Source organism: Cyphellophora europaea, assembly GCF_000365145.1.
Source record: "Cyphellophora europaea CBS 101466 unplaced genomic scaffold supercont1.13, whole genome shotgun sequence".
Taxonomy (NCBI): Eukaryota; Fungi; Ascomycota; class Eurotiomycetes; order Chaetothyriales; family Cyphellophoraceae; genus Cyphellophora; species Cyphellophora europaea.
In genome coordinates this window covers 735-17,319 of record NW_008481801.1, presented here as the reverse complement: position 1 = coordinate 17,319, position 16,585 = coordinate 735, and the positions used below count along the sequence as shown (strand labels likewise).

At 51.1% G+C, this 16,585-nt stretch overlaps 5 protein-coding genes across 5 annotated transcripts; 2 read left to right on the top strand and 3 right to left on the bottom strand.

Annotated features, from left to right (window-relative positions):
• Positions 1 to 87: 87 nt before the first annotated feature.
• HMPREF1541_10452 (uncharacterized protein) lies at positions 88 to 696 on the bottom strand (the record flags this gene model as incomplete). The annotated part of the gene is made up of 1 exon (XM_008715123.1): positions 88 to 696. One exon carries the CDS (start codon positions 694 to 696, stop codon positions 88 to 90), a length of 609 nt encoding a protein of 202 aa, XP_008713345.1.
• Positions 697 to 1,972: 1,276 nt separating this feature from the next.
• HMPREF1541_10451 (uncharacterized protein) lies at positions 1,973 to 2,870 on the bottom strand (the record flags this gene model as incomplete). The annotated part of the gene is made up of 2 exons (XM_008715122.1): positions 1,973 to 2,183; positions 2,233 to 2,870. 2 exons carry the CDS (start codon positions 2,868 to 2,870, stop codon positions 1,973 to 1,975), a joined length of 849 nt encoding a protein of 282 aa, XP_008713344.1.
• Positions 2,871 to 5,217: 2,347 nt separating this feature from the next.
• On the top strand, positions 5,218 to 7,151 carry HMPREF1541_10450 (uncharacterized protein; the record flags this gene model as incomplete). The annotated part of the gene is made up of 4 exons (XM_008715121.1): positions 5,218 to 5,493; positions 5,537 to 6,367; positions 6,523 to 6,946; positions 7,003 to 7,151. The coding sequence occupies 4 exons, from the start codon at positions 5,218 to 5,220 to the stop codon at positions 7,149 to 7,151; spliced, it is 1,680 nt and encodes a 559-aa protein (XP_008713343.1).
• Positions 7,152 to 8,091: 940 nt separating this feature from the next.
• HMPREF1541_10449 (uncharacterized protein) lies at positions 8,092 to 9,456 on the bottom strand (the record flags this gene model as incomplete). Its single annotated transcript, XM_008715120.1, has 9 exons — positions 8,092 to 8,178; positions 8,235 to 8,568; positions 8,616 to 8,788; positions 8,856 to 8,933; positions 8,981 to 9,047; positions 9,090 to 9,131; positions 9,184 to 9,270; positions 9,315 to 9,364; positions 9,415 to 9,456. 9 exons carry the CDS (start codon positions 9,454 to 9,456, stop codon positions 8,092 to 8,094), a joined length of 960 nt encoding a protein of 319 aa, XP_008713342.1.
• Positions 9,457 to 9,916: 460 nt separating this feature from the next.
• HMPREF1541_10448 (uncharacterized protein) lies at positions 9,917 to 11,827 on the top strand (the record flags this gene model as incomplete). Its single annotated transcript, XM_008715119.1, has 10 exons — positions 9,917 to 10,124; positions 10,168 to 10,196; positions 10,249 to 10,458; positions 10,501 to 10,594; positions 10,639 to 10,838; positions 10,884 to 11,204; positions 11,249 to 11,359; positions 11,410 to 11,570; positions 11,615 to 11,689; positions 11,740 to 11,827. 10 exons carry the CDS (start codon positions 9,917 to 9,919, stop codon positions 11,825 to 11,827), a joined length of 1,497 nt encoding a protein of 498 aa, XP_008713341.1.
• Positions 11,828 to 16,585: the final 4,758 nt, after the last annotated feature.

The window sequence follows — 16,585 nt, the reverse complement described above, 5'->3', positions numbered from 1 at the left end:
TCGTTCAGGCTTATGGTCGACGCACAGCGCATCTAGGCTTATTTGCCATAGTCTGAATAGCCATCGCAGTCCACTTATTTCGGGCGACTAATCCTTTGTATAGTGCCTCGCAAAGAGGTCGTTCTGTAGCCACCAGTATTTGTTGAGAGCCCTTACGACCTTGAGCCTGGTCTCTAGGTCAAGGTTATCGAGTCCCATCACTATGTCCATCACCGCGTTCTGTACCCAGCCTAAGAGGAGACTGATCTCGCGGTAGCTGACCAACAGCTTCGGCTTATGAAGTCGCCATTTAAGTCCTGAATCGGTTGCCCCAGTGTGAGCTTTTGCTACACGGTCGAGATAGTCCCAAAATCTGCTTTCCGGCGTCCAATCTGTATTGTCGACCAGTTTGATCAGATATCTTTTCAAAAAGTCCTTGCGAAATTTGATATTTTCGTGAAAGCCGTCCAATTGTGACACACTGACAGATTGCTGATCCGAAGTCTGAGCACGCGCAAAAGGGGCAGCTGTAATATCATACTCGAGGAGGTGGTCGTAAACCGAGTCAACAATTACGTCCAGGATGGGAGCGAGTACAGGTTTGGTACTGTTGAGCAAGGGTCCATCTGTGGCTGGTTCGAAGAGGAGGAAGGACTGAAGATAAGAGACACGCGCGGGGATGTCGTGGTTGATTTGTTGTGAGTCGATGTGCTGCATCTTGTCTGTTAATCGGCAACAACGCGATAAGAGAAAGCTCACCACTTGGCTATTAGGGAGCAGTGTTGTAAAAGATATTTCAGCTTGCAAAGAGCCGAATTTATACCTGGTCAGTGTTCTATCGAAATGTGGCTAATGACGATCCGGCAAACCTCTGCGCAATCACTAAATGCATAACGCATGAACATGATTGGATACATCAACCACAACGTGCGCTCAAACCGGGAGCAGATTCTAAGAATTGGTTGGCCTGATATTGTGGTTCACCGGCCTAAGGGTCGGCTGACAGTCGGCGGCTTTCAATTCCCTGCGATGCATGGTCAATGCCCTCGAGCAGTGTTTGGGGCATACGAGGCAATCCCGACAGAAGTCTTCGAGGCTGAAAGTTGATGTGTGGGCTTTGGACCTATACTGCAGCACGCGAACGGCAATTGTGGCAGCACGACACACGCTCTTTAAAGCATAGAAACGTGCTTGGCAATTGATTTAGGCCATCCTGATTCGACAGAGGAAAGTTAAGTGGAGAAAATTTAGGTAGCTGCTCGAGCCTCGCCGCGAAGTCGCACTCACGGGTGGACAACTTAAGGTCTCAATTGAAGTTGGAAGGCCCAGGGTTTGACTTAGATGCACGCAGAGAGAAGGCAAAAGAGATCCTCAAAAAGGTTCGAGAGTCTGTCGCGCTGTTCCATCGAACAACACGGAAAGAACGTTGGAATACAAGGAAGAAGGTGTGTAGAATGGAAGGAGCTTAAGGCTCGGGATCGGGACGGTGGATAGTATTTCCCGCCGTGTTTTCGCGTAAGCCGGCCAGCTAGATCATGCTCTTACTTCGCGATATGAATCGCTCCAAGGATATCGGGCATCACCCCCCCCACGCTGGGATTGAAATTGACCGAAAGAGCAACGTGCTGTTCGAATTACTGGCCATACTTCTTGTCGGCGCCGAGCATCGCAGTCGATACGGCACCTTTGGCACCTGATGAGTTGGTCGCTGAGCAGCCGGCAAGGTCTTCAACTTGGCTTAAAGCGTCGGAAATGGGACGGTTCGTATCTGCACCCAGTCCACAATCCTGTATAGTGCCGTATGGCCTGGGGAGGGCTTCAGATCGGATGTGAAGTTGTAAAGATCAATATCAGTGCCGCATAAGACAGAATCGTCCAACATAATCACGGCAGCTTCTCATTCACTGAGACGCCGTGAGAACTAGCGGCCCAACCCTAACCCAAGCCATCCTTGATATGCAGACTCGTCGCCCGTTTTCCGAGCCTGTGATGATCACGTACGGGTTGCCAATTCCAAAACGAGGTCCATGCAAGCGATGACCGGTACAACGACCAAGCATATTATAAGTATCAGGTTCTGCTTCGCTCTTCGAAGTCGATGGGCATCGGTCACCATTAGTTTGGGTCCAAACTCTGTAGCAAAATTGCCATGGGGAAATTTCTGGGCGGGAACTGGTCGTTTGAGGAACCGGCATAGCGGAGCCCTGGTACATATCAGCGGAAAACACAGTGTATCTTGCGCATCAGGCTTACCAGCCATCGCTAGGTTTCCATCGAAGAAATGGCCGTTGCTGGGATGCGAGCAAAGCCTCCAGAGTCGCATAATGCGTCAGATAGCTGTCCGCAGCGTATCGCTCGAAATCGTGTTTGTACCAGCGCGGCCAGCACATATTCGTTAGGCGGATAGCCCAAAAAAGCTCACTCTGAAAGAAACGCATGAACTGATACCGCGTGCTATCGATAATTGGCAGCACCGACTGGCGAAAACTTGTCTTCCAGGCCTCGACATCCTCGCGATAATTCAAGACGACTTGAGCCTCGGGGTAGGCTTGCAAGAGCTCCTGAGCAAACCACACTGTGGGTACGTCGGTGGTGGCGGCACGGTCGCCCAGCACTCGGTCAAAATCGTCGCGCGTAAGTGGAGAGACGGACTCGTGCCCTGCCGATCGAAATTTGGCCTGCGCCATGCTTGTCCAGGTAATGCTATCGTGGACTCTATCCAACCACCATTCGAACCCGTGCGCGACGCCATCATAACCGAGGAGTATCAATGCTGCCTGCAGTGATTCTGTGCCAGAACGGGAAATACCAAGGCACAGGACCTGCATAGGGCGGTCGCGCCGACGGTTGGGTTCTGGAAGCGGATATAGAATTTTCAAGAAAGTGTCCATGTTTCCCCGAACTAGAAGGTGGCAAGTGAAGAGTTGAGATGCGAGATTTGTGGCACTCTAATGCACTATTTGAGCATATCCCGTGGCTCAGGCCTCCTATCGCGGTGTCCGAGAGAGCGTAGACTGCATATTCCAAAATTATTTCATACCCTTACAGACGCGCGATTTCACAAAACGTAATGTAACATAAATCTGAAACCAAATCTACCAGCACCTCCACCCTGTAACTTCACACTATGTCCATGTGAAAACTTGCCATCTTGAGCCTAAGAACGTGTCTTAGGGTGCCCAAGAGGATGCTCAAGAGAATATCTAGAAGTAGACTGGTTTTGAATTTATATCACATTACAAATTGTTTCATTAAGCAAACGTCTCTATACGGGTAAAATTACGGAATATGCAATTTGCTCTCTCTCGGACACCGCACCTATCTCGCGCCGGACCTACAATACAGAAGACCGAAAGCTTTCTTTGACTAGCTGTTTCGTACGAGTGCCATGTTCATCCCTTTTCTGCTTAGATAGCTGTGGCGAGTGTGATTGAAATGAGTTTAGGAAAGACAATAACCGCCGAGTGAGCTCCAAGTCACCCTATTTCAACAGCGAATTGATTCGACCATCTCTATCGCATCCTTATTGGGACAGTTCCTGATGGCTAATTCACCTCATCCCGTACCCCATCTAGTCAAACACTGTATAATCTAGTGATACCCTGTATACGCTAGGCGTGTAAAACCACTGGCTTTTCACTGCGACGTTGCGATGGATAGCTCAAGATTGCCTGGGGTTGATTACGTTCTCGGGACCAACTTGAAAGGCGTCCCAATGCTCCATGATTCGCTACGCTGAATCTGTAGCTGTCCGTCATCGCTGTGAGCCGGAGCTCAGGCCATCAACCCGTGGAGTGGGCGAATGCTACGTCCTGGGCGAGGGTCGTGTGTACATCTTGAGTCTTTGACTGTGGGAAGATCCTTGTAGATACTCGATCGGTCTTGCCGGGCCTTGATCAACCGACGGGATGTCCTGAGTGTAGTCATTGGAACCTTGCGGAATTCTCTCAATAATATTGGGTCCCAAGGTTACCCCGAAAGTAAGAGAGCATCTTCGATCAGTGTGGCACAATATATCATTTTATTATCGTTTTGTACGAGCTTTTCCTTTCTGGACAGGAGCCGAATCGATTAATGTCTGTCGGTAGCTGCGAAACGTCGAAGTAGATGCAGTCCGGAGCTACAGAGTCAACCGGGAAGGATGTGTGCAGGTACGCGTAGATGACACGATAAGAAAGCCCCTATGGAGACGGTGCCTTCTCTCGACCTCGTCACATGCGTCGTGCTAGAGTTTGTTTCGCTCCCAGGCCTTGTAACGCGGAACAACGCGCAACTATTTCCGCGATATGAGTTCCGACCTATGTTGGAGAGAAGGCTGCTAAGACTAGTCTTACATGGTGCGCGTTGCATACTTCCTCCCGCAGCCAGCCAAATCTCTAGATAACGCCTCGGGCTAGATGGTAATATCGATCTCAGCCGTCAACTCAACTCAAACGTAACCGGACGAGCGGCGAATCGCCGCCCTGCCGAGATGCATACTCGTGTCAGCTTTGCTTCCGCTGCGGTAGCATTGCTTGCTTATCTCGTCTATCAATGGTACCCGGGAGTCACTTCTATTGATGCAAAGATACCAGGCCTGTGGCAGACCCGTGTCAGCCGTTCCTGGTATTTCAACGAGGTTAGCAAGGGGGATTTTCATCATGCGAAGGTTGCTCTACACAAAAGGTACGGCCCAATCGTTCGTGGGGCACCTGCTCACTATTATGCAGGCAGCCGTGCATAAAATGCAGATCCCTAAGAAAGCTGCTGACCGTCGGTGAACTCGCGTCAAGACAGGAATCAAGTACCGGGATCTCGTGACTGTGCTGTATTTGACTAGCGAGGGGTAAACCAAACAGGCCGCGGAGATGAGCTGGGAATATTTCGTTCTGAGCGGATTTCGATGCCGCCGAGTAGCAACAAGCAAGTTGCATTCGAATGCAGTCGAACTCGTCCAGATGTGATTGGCCAGATGGGTAGCAACAAATACAGTTTAGAGTTCGGTGATGGCGCGACACTAACAGGGCTTAAATCATCGTGCAGCGGAGGAGCTGTTGTGTTCGAGATTCCCGGTGACTTGGCCCGGCTCACAGCATGATCTGGGCCGCTGCCGTCGAATATGTTCCGCTCCTTGGTTCGAGTGTTCGACTTCTTGTCGTCATCACAATCTTACCGTGCGCCCGTTAAACAGTGCAGGTATTTGGGCGTCCAAGTGTTCAAGCTAGATACCTTCAAGATCACATTCCAAGCAAAAGGAAAATGGCGTCCAGTGAAAAAGGATGGTCGCTGGTGGCTGCAGAGAAGCGTTTCGCAATCCTACAGTCACTTCCAGCTGAATGGAAAGTCGTGTTGGAAGATCGCTCCAGCTTGAAAGATGTTACAGGGCCGTATATCGAGAAGTTTCTCGATGTCGAAGAAATACTCATCACAAACTCAGATGCGGTCACGATTTTAGAGAATGTGGCGAACGCGACATGGACTGCGCGACAAGTCACGAAAGCGTTTTGTCACCGAGCCGCGCTGGCTCATCAAATGGTATGCACTGCACCTCAGCGCAAGTCTGGATTAACAATGATAGACAAACTGTCTCCATGAGATGTGCTGGGAAAGTGCTATGGCCGAAGCAGAAAGGCTCGATAACTATTTCGAACGCCACAAGACGACAGTAGGTCCGTTGCACGGGCTTCCAATCAGCATGAAAGATCAGTTTCATATCAAAGGAACTGAGTCCACACTAGGCTACGTTGGCTGGATCGGCACATTCGAAGGAAAGCGTCAGACGGAAACGAGTCAATCCTTCGAAAGTTTTATTGTGCAGATCTTAAGAAGCTATGGGGCAATTTTCTTTTGCAAAACAAGTGTTACCCAGGCATTAATGTCAGGCGAAACGGCAAACAATATCATCGGCTATACGTTCAACCCGAAGAACCGGAATCTGAGCGCTGGCGGTAGTTCCGGCGGAGAAGGAGCGCTAATGGCACTTCGAGGTAGTCCTGTCGGCTTTGGCAGTGATATCGGAGGCTCAATTCGTGTGCCTGCCGCGTTCAATGGTTTGTATGGGATCCGGCCTTCGGTTGGTCGGCTTCCCTATCGTGGTGTGCCGATAAGTATGGATGGGCAAGAATCTATTCCGTGCGTTATTGGTCCAATGGCGACAACCATACGATCGCTCAAGTTGATGTTCCAGACCGTGTTACGGAGTGAACCTTGGTCTGGCGATCCAATGGTGCTGGAACTCCCATGGCGTCAGCAGCACGAGCACCAGACATGGGCAGCATGCCACAGCCAGAGTTCTGCCTCGAATCTCACAATCGGCATCTTTCGCCATGACGGCGTAGTCGGTGTGGACCCCCCGGTACAACGTGCACTGGATATGATGGAAAGTGCTCTCCGTCGCGAAGGACATAACGTAGGCGCAGTCCATCTTAGTTTTTATCTGCCATGGGATTCAAGACTGACATCCAGAAGATTATTAAATGGGAACCACCAGCACATGAAGATGCGTGGGACATTGCAGCAAGTTCTTTGCCCTTGAAAGGTATCCGCCCAGCTAATCTTGGATAGTACGAGACTTGGATGTTCGATGGCGGCCAGGATATCCATCATAATCTTGGTATATCCGGCGAGCCCATTGTTCCGCAACTAGAAATGGCCTTTGGTTCGACCCCTGGAACGCAGAAGAATGCCTCTGAGATTGCGGCTATCAATGTGAAGCTGCGAGAATATAGGACACGATACTTTGATTACTGGAACAGCACTTCCAATCTAAGTCCTAGCGGTCGACCGGCCGACGCTTTTATCTCTGCCATTGCTCCATTTGCGGCACCACTGCCGCAGCAGTACACACACAACGCGTATTCAACAACAATCAACGTGCTGGATTACACCGCGACAGTGCTGCCTGTAACAACCGTCGATCAAGAAATTGATGTGATCGATACTCAGTACCAGCCACTGACTAAAAAGGATCGGTTACGCCACGAGAATTGTGAGTCCACCCCATTTCACACAAACGACTGGCATACTCACTTTGGACGGGATTAGATGACCCAGAGCTTTACCATGGCGCTCATGTTGGTCTACAGATTGTGACACAGAGGCTACAGGAGGAAAAAGCTGTAGTCTTGACGGAATACCTGGACAGCCTATTGAAAGGTGATTATTCTACAGCGATGGGTGACCAGGCGGCGTAGACCATTATATTGAACGCGGCCATAGCGCGGTAACATATGGGTCGCAAATATAAGCAAGCAATAATATGGAGCTGGCATCGTTCGCAACAATTAGTTACGTAGGGCTAGCTACGGAGATGTTGAAGTTGTCGGTATTATCCGGTGTATTTGGTGCTCCAAATATTGCTCACAATGGGCAGGCTGGCGTTATAGTTCATGATGGAGTAACTCTGGGCCGGTGGATAGGCAGCAACTATGGGGGCTTATATAATTACCGCAACGCACTACGCACGTGGCATAAATACTACCCCGCGATGCCCGGGTCCTCTAGCCGAATCAGGTCATGAGTGAGCTTACATCGCACTCGCTATGAGACCGTTTCTGTTGCGCCAACTTATGTGTGCTCATCTCGAAGAAGGGTAACCCTCAGAGCTCACGTCATTTCTTGTTATGGTTTGCACGGAAGTCCTTGAGGACTAGGAGCTATGGCAAGCATTAACAAAGAGAGGTTGGGAGCCGCGCAGTGCAAGGGTAGTTGTTGGTGTAACAGGTTGATTTTACGGCAAGAAGATGGAATGAGACTGCGATACTATTGCACTATGGTAGCGGCGAGGTCCATCTGGCATGTTCGAAGTGCGACTGTATGTGCCTTGCTAAGGGCCTCTTAAAATTGCTTCGGTCTAAACAGCGTTTAGTATCAGCATGTGCTGTTGGATCCTTAAATCCATAAAATAATAGACAGCTAGCCATTATAATCTAAGACCGCCATGCCTGCTACATGTATCCTTCTAGCCACCAGGCAACTAGGGCAGGATATCCGTAAACAAGACTCCCAGTCTCGCCCGTAACCCTCCCCAAGCTACAAAGTGATAGTAACTTTTCAACTACTAACGTGGAGGCTTGCGTCCACACACAACCGTGCTATAACCGTGAGTAGCCTGGTCTATTAGCGCCGAACAACTCACCATTCTTGATAGGCGTGAATGCTTTTATCTGCCAATGCCCGCCGCATCTCGACCAGGTATACCTCGACCTCAGCTCTATCCCACTGGAAAGCGAAAGTTCTCAGTACTTATGAGTCACGATGCAAGGAGGTTGACTTACTCCAAGAACGGTGGTCAACAGCATCATCGACCAACCTTCGATACCTTCTTCGCACTGCAGACGATTGTAGATCCCCAGTTCTTTCATCCGCTTATCTTTTGCCCATGGACCGATTGGAATTTTGAACCTCTTCTCGGTGACATCCTCAAGCCCGGCCTTTTTCATATATCCCGCGGATTCATCAACCACACGTAGCGTTTTGCCAAATTTGTCTCCACACTCGAGCGATAGTTTCCCCCACCTCTCGAAGACAGTCCCGTCAGTAGTTCTGTCATCTGACTTTGGCTCCACGGACTGCTCTACCTGTTGCACGTATGCCCCGGGCTTCAGATGTCTAATACATTTTTAGTGTGCATTTCTGACAACGTATGGTAAACCCACTTATAGACTTCTTGATAGAAGGCATCCCAGTCAGCTACACTTCCGTATAAGCCTCGAATGTGAATAAAATCGAAGCTTTCTTCCTGGAAACCCCACTCCCCGGTGCAATCGTTGACTTCGAATTCGCAATTTGGCGGAACCCACGTTGGCTGTATTGGACTCAAATCGGTGCCCTGCCATCATCAGCGAAAAATACTATCGTGAACCTGGCGTGAATGTGAGCAGTAGGGCAAAACGTACAATCACAGATGAATCAGGGTTCATGTCGGCAAACTCAATTGCCCATATGCCCGTGCCTGTCCCGACATCAAGAACACGCTCAACCAACTGTTAGCCTTATTGGTCGTATTTTGTTCATCACTCACCCCAGCGTTGATATCGATTGGGGCTAAATGCAATTGTCCGCCAAGGAGAATCTTGAAGACATGGTGACTCGCATTGTCAGCAAAGAACATTTATACTCAGGTTGCTCACCCTATATCCAACTGATCCATGGCTTTTTCATCATTTGGACCCCTGGAAGCCAGCATGGTCAACTATTCGATCTTGATAGTCAGGACAGTCATACCAGTATGAACCTGCACGAAAGGCATGATACCTTCGTCCATTCTCGTAGCGGTAATTGAAGATGTTGCTTTTCAATGATGTATATCGACTATTTTCCACTCAGCTAAACACTTGCGAGAGCCAATGACATACGTCTGTGTGTCTTCCTCACCTATAGCCGAATCTTGATCGTGCGCTTCATCCTTTGGTCCACGGGTTAGCGAGAAGCTCCTCACTATTCCACAAGTCTTACCACTGCGATCGGCTGATTATTTTGTTCCTCGTTGGGATTCATTCTGTACTGTAAAAGAGGCACACTGGAGAGTGTTGTTGGGACGAACGAAGATTGCATGTGAATCTCGATCAAATAAGCTCGGGCTTTCAAGCCGGGAGTTCTGGACTGAGATTCGCCCAGATCAGTCTAACGCAACCCGCCTGTTCCGGTACAAGCGAGATGCCATCGATAGGGAACGGGCCGTGCCATTGGCAGGAACAGTCTACAGCCAAGTTTCCAAGGAACTAGGGGATGCCGGAACACTCGGCAAAATGTGCTAAACGAGTCCAAGCCGCTGTCATGAGCAAAGACGTAACCCTGCCGAATCTGAGGTGCCATTCGACGACCCCTCCACAAAATGTGCCGCCCATTCCCGATCCTACAATGCCCTAATGACACGTAGGTGCGCCATCGTGAGATATCTCGGACACTTTCCTCCCGTCTTGGACAGATTTTGATCATTGCATAGTCAACTGCCACAATGAACACCCAAATCGTGGCATTCAGTCTTCTGATTGGTTGGGCCGTATTTTTTTTCTTTCGCGGCGTGTGGAATATCTACTTTCATCCTTTGGCCGGACTTCCTGGCCCGCGGATCGCAGCATTCAGCTCTTTGTACAAAGCATATGTTGACGTTCTCGCTAAGAGTGGGTTCGTGCGGAACTTGGAGATAGTACACGGGCAATATGGTAAGCATGATCTACAACGAAGCGGCCTGACCTGACTTGACAGGGGACATTGTCAGGATAGGGCCGAATGAGGTTTGAAATCCGTCCTGCGTTGGCGCAGCATAGATCTACTAAGCCGCACAAGGTTCACTTTGCCAATCCAGAAGTCTACCATGAGATCTATAATCCGAGCAATCGCTGGGACAAAGAACCAGCACTCTACCACAGCTTTGGGGAAGACAGGTCATCATTCGGCTTTCTCGAATACAAGGACGCAAAACCGAGAAAGGATATACTCCAGCGTATTTTCTCCAAGAAAGCCGTCATTAACGTTGAATATCTCGTACAAGACAAGGTAGGTCCATTCGCCGACTCGGATCTCTGCTGAGTGAAATAGGTTTCCCGCCTCTGCGATTCTTTTGTGCGGCGAGGAGACCTGCCAGTAAACATCTTCTACGCATTTCGGTGTATGGCCATCGATGTAATCACAGGTTGGTCCTATCACGCTCTTGGAGGTCTCACTGACTGGGAAAAGAGATATGTTTTGGCAAGTCGATTGATGCGATCGATGCCCCCAATCATGAAGCGCCAATCGTAACAGCCATGGATGCGGCATTGCCTGCTTTTAATGCATTCAAATATTCCTATCTTTACAAGAACATGATCTTGAACTGTCCTCCCAAGATATCGAAGACGATTAGCCCTCTAACAGCAGGTCTGGTAGAATTACAGGAGGTATGCTCTCTTCTAAGTCCAATACACATGACTAAAGGGTTTTAGCTGCTTAGAAACCAAATTGAAACTGTTACTCGCGATCCAGAGGAGCTTAAGAAGATGGCTCACCCTACAATCTACCATGAGCTCCTCCGGCCAGAAGTTCATCCTAACGGCGTGGTCCCTGAAACAGAAGAGCTTTTTGAAGAAGCACAGGCTCTAATGGTTGGAGGATCCGAGACAATAGGAACCACAATGATGCATGGCTGTTTCTACCTTCTAACCAACCCTGACGTCCTGCAGAGGCTTAGGATCGAGCTTAGGGAAGCTTGGCAGGATCTTGATCAGGTACCGACATGGGCTGACTTACAAAAGCTGCCTTATTTGGTGAGTATACTCAGGGAGAAAGTTCGACTGCTAATCTCTACTAGACTGCAGTCATGAAGGAATCTCTAAGAATTAGCCCCGGAGTTGCATCTCCTCTCCCCCGAGTCGTTCCAGCTTCAGGTACCGTATTGAGTGGCAAACATATTCCTGGCGGTGTATGAATCACTGGTATCCCAATGAAGTATACTGTGCTCACAATTTCCAGACTGTGGTTGAGATGAGCAGCCACTTCGTCCACAGAAACTCCGCAGTCTTTGATCGTCCTAACGAGTTTATACCTGAGCGTTGGATGGGATCGGAGAGCAAAAATCTCGATCGATGGCTCGTTAGCTTCTCTCGTGGACCTCGCAGTTGTCTCGGCTTGAAGTAAGCACAGATTTGCTTGATGGAAATCTTACTGACTAGCCTAGTCTTGCATGGGCTGAACTATACTTGACATTCGGGCACGTCTTTCGGAAGTTTGATTTCGTACTCGACCCATCCAGGTAGTTGATCGCGGGTGCTGCGTAGACGTCTGTGCTAACTCTGTCAACAGTCCGAAGGAGCTGAAGTGGCGTGACTGTTTTCTGCCAGAGTATACTGGCCCACATCTCAAGGCGAAGGCGGTTCCTGTGAAGTCGTAAAATCAGCAATTCATGATAGATTGACTGGTTATCTGCTGTCGTCAAGATCAATGAGCTCTAGCTTTTCTGTAGCAAGATGTACAAGCGTATCAGAAGTTCAAGGGTAGTAGTGGGCAGTCCTGACAGACTACTAGATCGAAAATGCCGTAGAGCTGAGAACTGTTAGCGTGCTGACGCCGCTCGGTGGGATGCTGCAAAGCTACGCCATCAACTTCGACAGACTACTGGGAGCGGCGTATTACCTTCACGGATCTTACCACTTGGCTTCAAACTAAGACGCAGCAGAAAGCTGTAGCTAAGAGAGCGATGCGGGCGTTGTGTTGGTGAGACGGCAGCGCAAAAAGCATGCACCGAGATTGACAAGTCCGGCGAATGGGAATTGCGAGTTGAGAGGACAGTCTGGAGCCCAAACCCTGAGACTTGTGGCACAAGTGAACACCCCGGCGCCGCATACTAAAGCGAGGGAGACACTGACATCTGCTGAGTAGGGGTGTTCATCTGCCACCTCCTCGCGAGATTTGCCTTCGATGGATAGGGTGACAAATGCTAGAGAGTATCTTATAGCCCAGACGGTGGTTTCGATCGCCGTGATGCTAGCGGCCGTAACAAGTACAATGATGGAATGTTCACGCGTTAAAAGCTCCGGTGGTGCAAGCAGCGCAGGCTAAGCACGTGGCTCATCGACTGCCCATTCCCTGACAAGGCCTGTAGCGAAATAAGAGGACGTACCCATCGGTGACATAGATCGCCGCACGGCAACGAGAGGTTTGCTAACAGTGGTCATCTGGGAGGGTATCGAGAAGGGGCCTGGACGTAGCGCAGGAATAGATGCAGGTGAGTGGCAGTTACGTAGAGACCGTGACTCGCTGTGATGGAACTGTGGCTCCAAGCAGGGTTATTGTTTGGCAGAAGGATGCCACTTGACTTATGAAAGTGGTAAGTATAACTTGCGAAAAGATTTGTAATGAGATGCAGGCGGCCTACTCCGGTTGTGCCCATGAAGTTGCTGACGCGGCCAGCGGTATGTGAACGAACGAGGATGGTGACGAGCTCGTTGGGGAAGGTGTCATGTTGTTGAGCTGCCAGGGGCGGATGGCTGATGTCGTGAAGGAGAGAAAACAGTGCTGAGAAGGTGTGCTGGAGCCATGCGCGAACAACGGCTGCCGGCGCAGTAGGCTGGAGGCCATCGTCGCAGGCAATTGGCACAGTCCAAGTCCCGAGCTGTAGACAGTCAAACATAAAGCCGGCAGGAAGTTGGCCAGTCTCTTAATAACCGGCCGAAACAATCTCGATCAGTGCAGATTCACCCGAGCCGGGCTGGCTCTGTCGCGATGCGTTGGTATCTTGTGCTTAGACCCGACATCTTACCAGCGGTCAGTGAACTCGAGGGGACTTTGTTGCACTAGCCATGCAGGCTCTACTCCAAGTGTGCGCATCTCCTATGCTACTACCCCAACGCTTCCCGATGTTTGTCCTCCTTGTCGCTGAAAGGGGAAGCGGTCCCAGCTCATCTCACGACTCGATACTCGGTAGCTGCGGCTCACACGGCAAAGGAGTGACCTTGAAGCGTGCCTCGAAGATTCAATCGGGGACACCTGTCGATGAGTGTGGATTAGGAGAGGCTATTAAGCCAATGCTTGATCGAGGAGGAGTGGAATTGAGGATCGCTAGTACCAAGACAATCAAGTCATGCGTGGGATCAAGGACGTTTGCGCTGCTGAGAGTCGACAGGAGACAGTGCTTGCTGCGGTGACAACAGGTCGAACCCATCGTCAAGGTTCGGTCGGAAATCCTCCTCTTCAATTGCAACTGGTATGGTAATCGAAGGGCGAGACGAAGAATGCGAGGCTCAGAATCGGGAGGTTGTGGCAACGGAAGTCTTCCGTACTACCGAGGTGGTCGGGTCTTTTTCGCTTCGACCCATAGCACTGATAGGAAGCAGAGGCGGCAAGCCAGGTTTCGGATGGTTAGTCTTGAACTGTGGTGGCAGGGAAAGGACTGCGGAATCGTGTCTTGTGAAGGTGGGATAAGGTCGGTCGCCTATGGTGGAAGCAAGTCGGGCGTTGTCAAGTGGTGCATAGTCGTATCAGAAGTGCTGGCGACGGCGTCTCGCGAAAGATCTCAAGTTTCCGCTTTCCGTTGCAGACGAGCATCGAGGAGCCTAGACGCTGGTTAACACATGTTTGCACTACCGTGATGATGAGGTGTTCGGAATCAGTCGTGCCCTTGTTCGCAAGCCGAAGCTTCCCAATCTGAACCACGTGGAGGTCAAGGCACATCTCAGATCTTTCTGGTTTTACCCATGGTACACCCAGGACCATTTGATCTTTTGTGTCCTTCCTAGGGAGGTCGGAAGTCACATCGGATCTCCACCCAACAATTCTGCTCGCGCAGTTATCGTCAGTTCACAGGGACCCTGCTCTCGCAGTGGTATGTTAGGTGCAAAAAACCCTGCTCACGCAGTGGTCTACTGGAATGTGTCGTCACAACGCTACTCTCGCAGTCGTTGCTTCAGTCCACTTAACAATTGCGTAGTGTAGTCGGGTGAGTTGGCAGAAGCGCAGGCGGGAAGTCCGAAGGAGGGGTACGTGGGTCTTGTCATCCAAGCAGCGACGATACGGACAACTATATTCGGTGCACCTTCCACTTTGAACTGCTGCAACGCAGTCGACTGGCATTATATGTTCTACGCACTCAGTGACTGCCACAATCTGCGCCTTCCGTAATGGCGGTGATGCGTCCACGCGATGACATGGTCCAGGGTCCAGCTTTTGTGCGATGCGAGAGCCAGTTCTTCGGGATGAAAACTGAGTTCGAGGTGGCTTGACAGTTGTGGCGCGCCGCAGCAGTGCTCAGGCATCCGAAAACGCCAAATAGGGTCGCGTCGCGCTATTACGGGCCCTCTTCCTCACTCCTCCAGACACAGCGGCCAATTTCTAAGGCGCACAATATGTGCGTGGCTCCTACGCAGTCATTATACGGCCCTAGGCGGCTCGAGTTGAGATCATGCCCCGTAATCGAGCCGCCTTGAGACATTCTGCACGGTAGGTATTTGCGTGGCAGCATGACTCCGTTTATTGCGACAGAGATCTTAGCGTTGCCAATAATTCGAAGTGAGTCTTGAACATCCCGGGAGGTCTCTTAGGATTGCTTCCCTTGCCGGATCGGGTAAGCTACTGAGCTTTGGCGGGAAAGGCCAGATGCCGGATTGCGGATCTCGCAACCTGGCAGCCTGCTAAAGCAAATCAGGTTGCTGGTGGTATTCCGCAGGAATATCGTGCCCAGTATAGCTCGCGCCGAGGAGAACTGGAGTTGGCGTCTGCACATCCCCACAGGTGCGACCACGGTGTCGCCGAACTTCGGACGGCGAACCAAATCGTGTTCCTGGGTCCGGAAGTGTGTCTTTCGCGCTCGCGATCGCCAAAAACATCCTCCTTGCGAATCTTTCCCATAAAACCTTGGGTCCATACCAGCGAGACAGGCTTTCCGGACCGAGTGGCGAATTTCACAATGCTCTCGACCCACTGATCGATCTGACTGGGCTGTGTGCTCACAGGTCGGCTTGGAGCGGGTCTGGTGGCGCTTCAGGCGCGCGCCACCGCAGATGATCGATGTATGGTTCAAGTCCACCCAGTACAGCCTCGTTGCCATCAGGCAGCGCAACAGGCAGTTCGACAAGATGGACGAGTGACGGTAGCAGTCTGGCCGTCAAAGGACGAATTCCTGAGGTAGTCTGGGGCGCTACTCGATGGTATGTCGCTTGGCGTCAAGATTCTCCCGGTTGATGTCGCTTTTTCAAGCCGTTTGAAGACTTTGCGCGCGCGGTCCAGTGACCAGCGCCAATACCATCCACGATCATACTCATATCTTTATCCACACTTCAAGATCCACCGCATCAACTGCAATCGAAACGGTAGCGGCGAGATCTTCAAATGAGGCTCGCAAGCTCTCCGAAAGCACTTTGGTAGACAAATCGAGCGGGAGAAAGTCGGGTCCAGGAGTCCGTCTTGCCTCGCCTTATACATTCTCTGCTCGAGGTTGGGCTCGGCTTCGTCCTCCACCGCCTGCCCGATCGAAACGACGTAGTTGTCGTGGCTGACCCGCGGGACCCATACCTGCTCTCAGCGCTCTCCATGGGCGCGTACATGCTCCTCTAGAGGCTCTAGGGTCTATGGCTTTGGCTATGGCCCGGTTGCACGCGTACAGCAGCCCGCCCTTGTAGTAGGCTGACACCACTCTCACCATCATGTTCGTCTGCCGCGGCGACGGGTTGATGACGCCGTACTCGTCCATGGGTGGCAAGCCAGCTACCTCTCAAACCAGCCAGCCAGCGACCTCACTCGAATGTCAGTGGCAAGCCAGGTTCCTGTCTCAGACCGACAGCGAGCTTTGAACTGACGGCGAGCCAGCTTCCTCTCTCGGACTAACGGCAAGCCAGCTTCCTCTCTCGAGCCAGCTTCCTGCCTCAGACCAACGGCGAGCCAGCTTCCTGCCTCAGAGCGACGGCGAGCCAGCTTCCTCACTTGAATGTCAGTGGCATCCCAGCTTCCTGTCTCGGATCTCGGTGGCGAGCCAGCTTCCTCTCAAACCGACGGCGAGCCAGCTTCCTCTCCCAAACCGACGGCGAGCCAGCTTCCTCTTGAACTGACGGCGAACCAGCTACCTAACTTGATTGCCGTGACTGTCGTCACGAGCTCAATCTTCAAAAGCCGTCGGGGGTCGTCACCTCAAGCGAGCGTTCCAGCCATCGTCGCGACT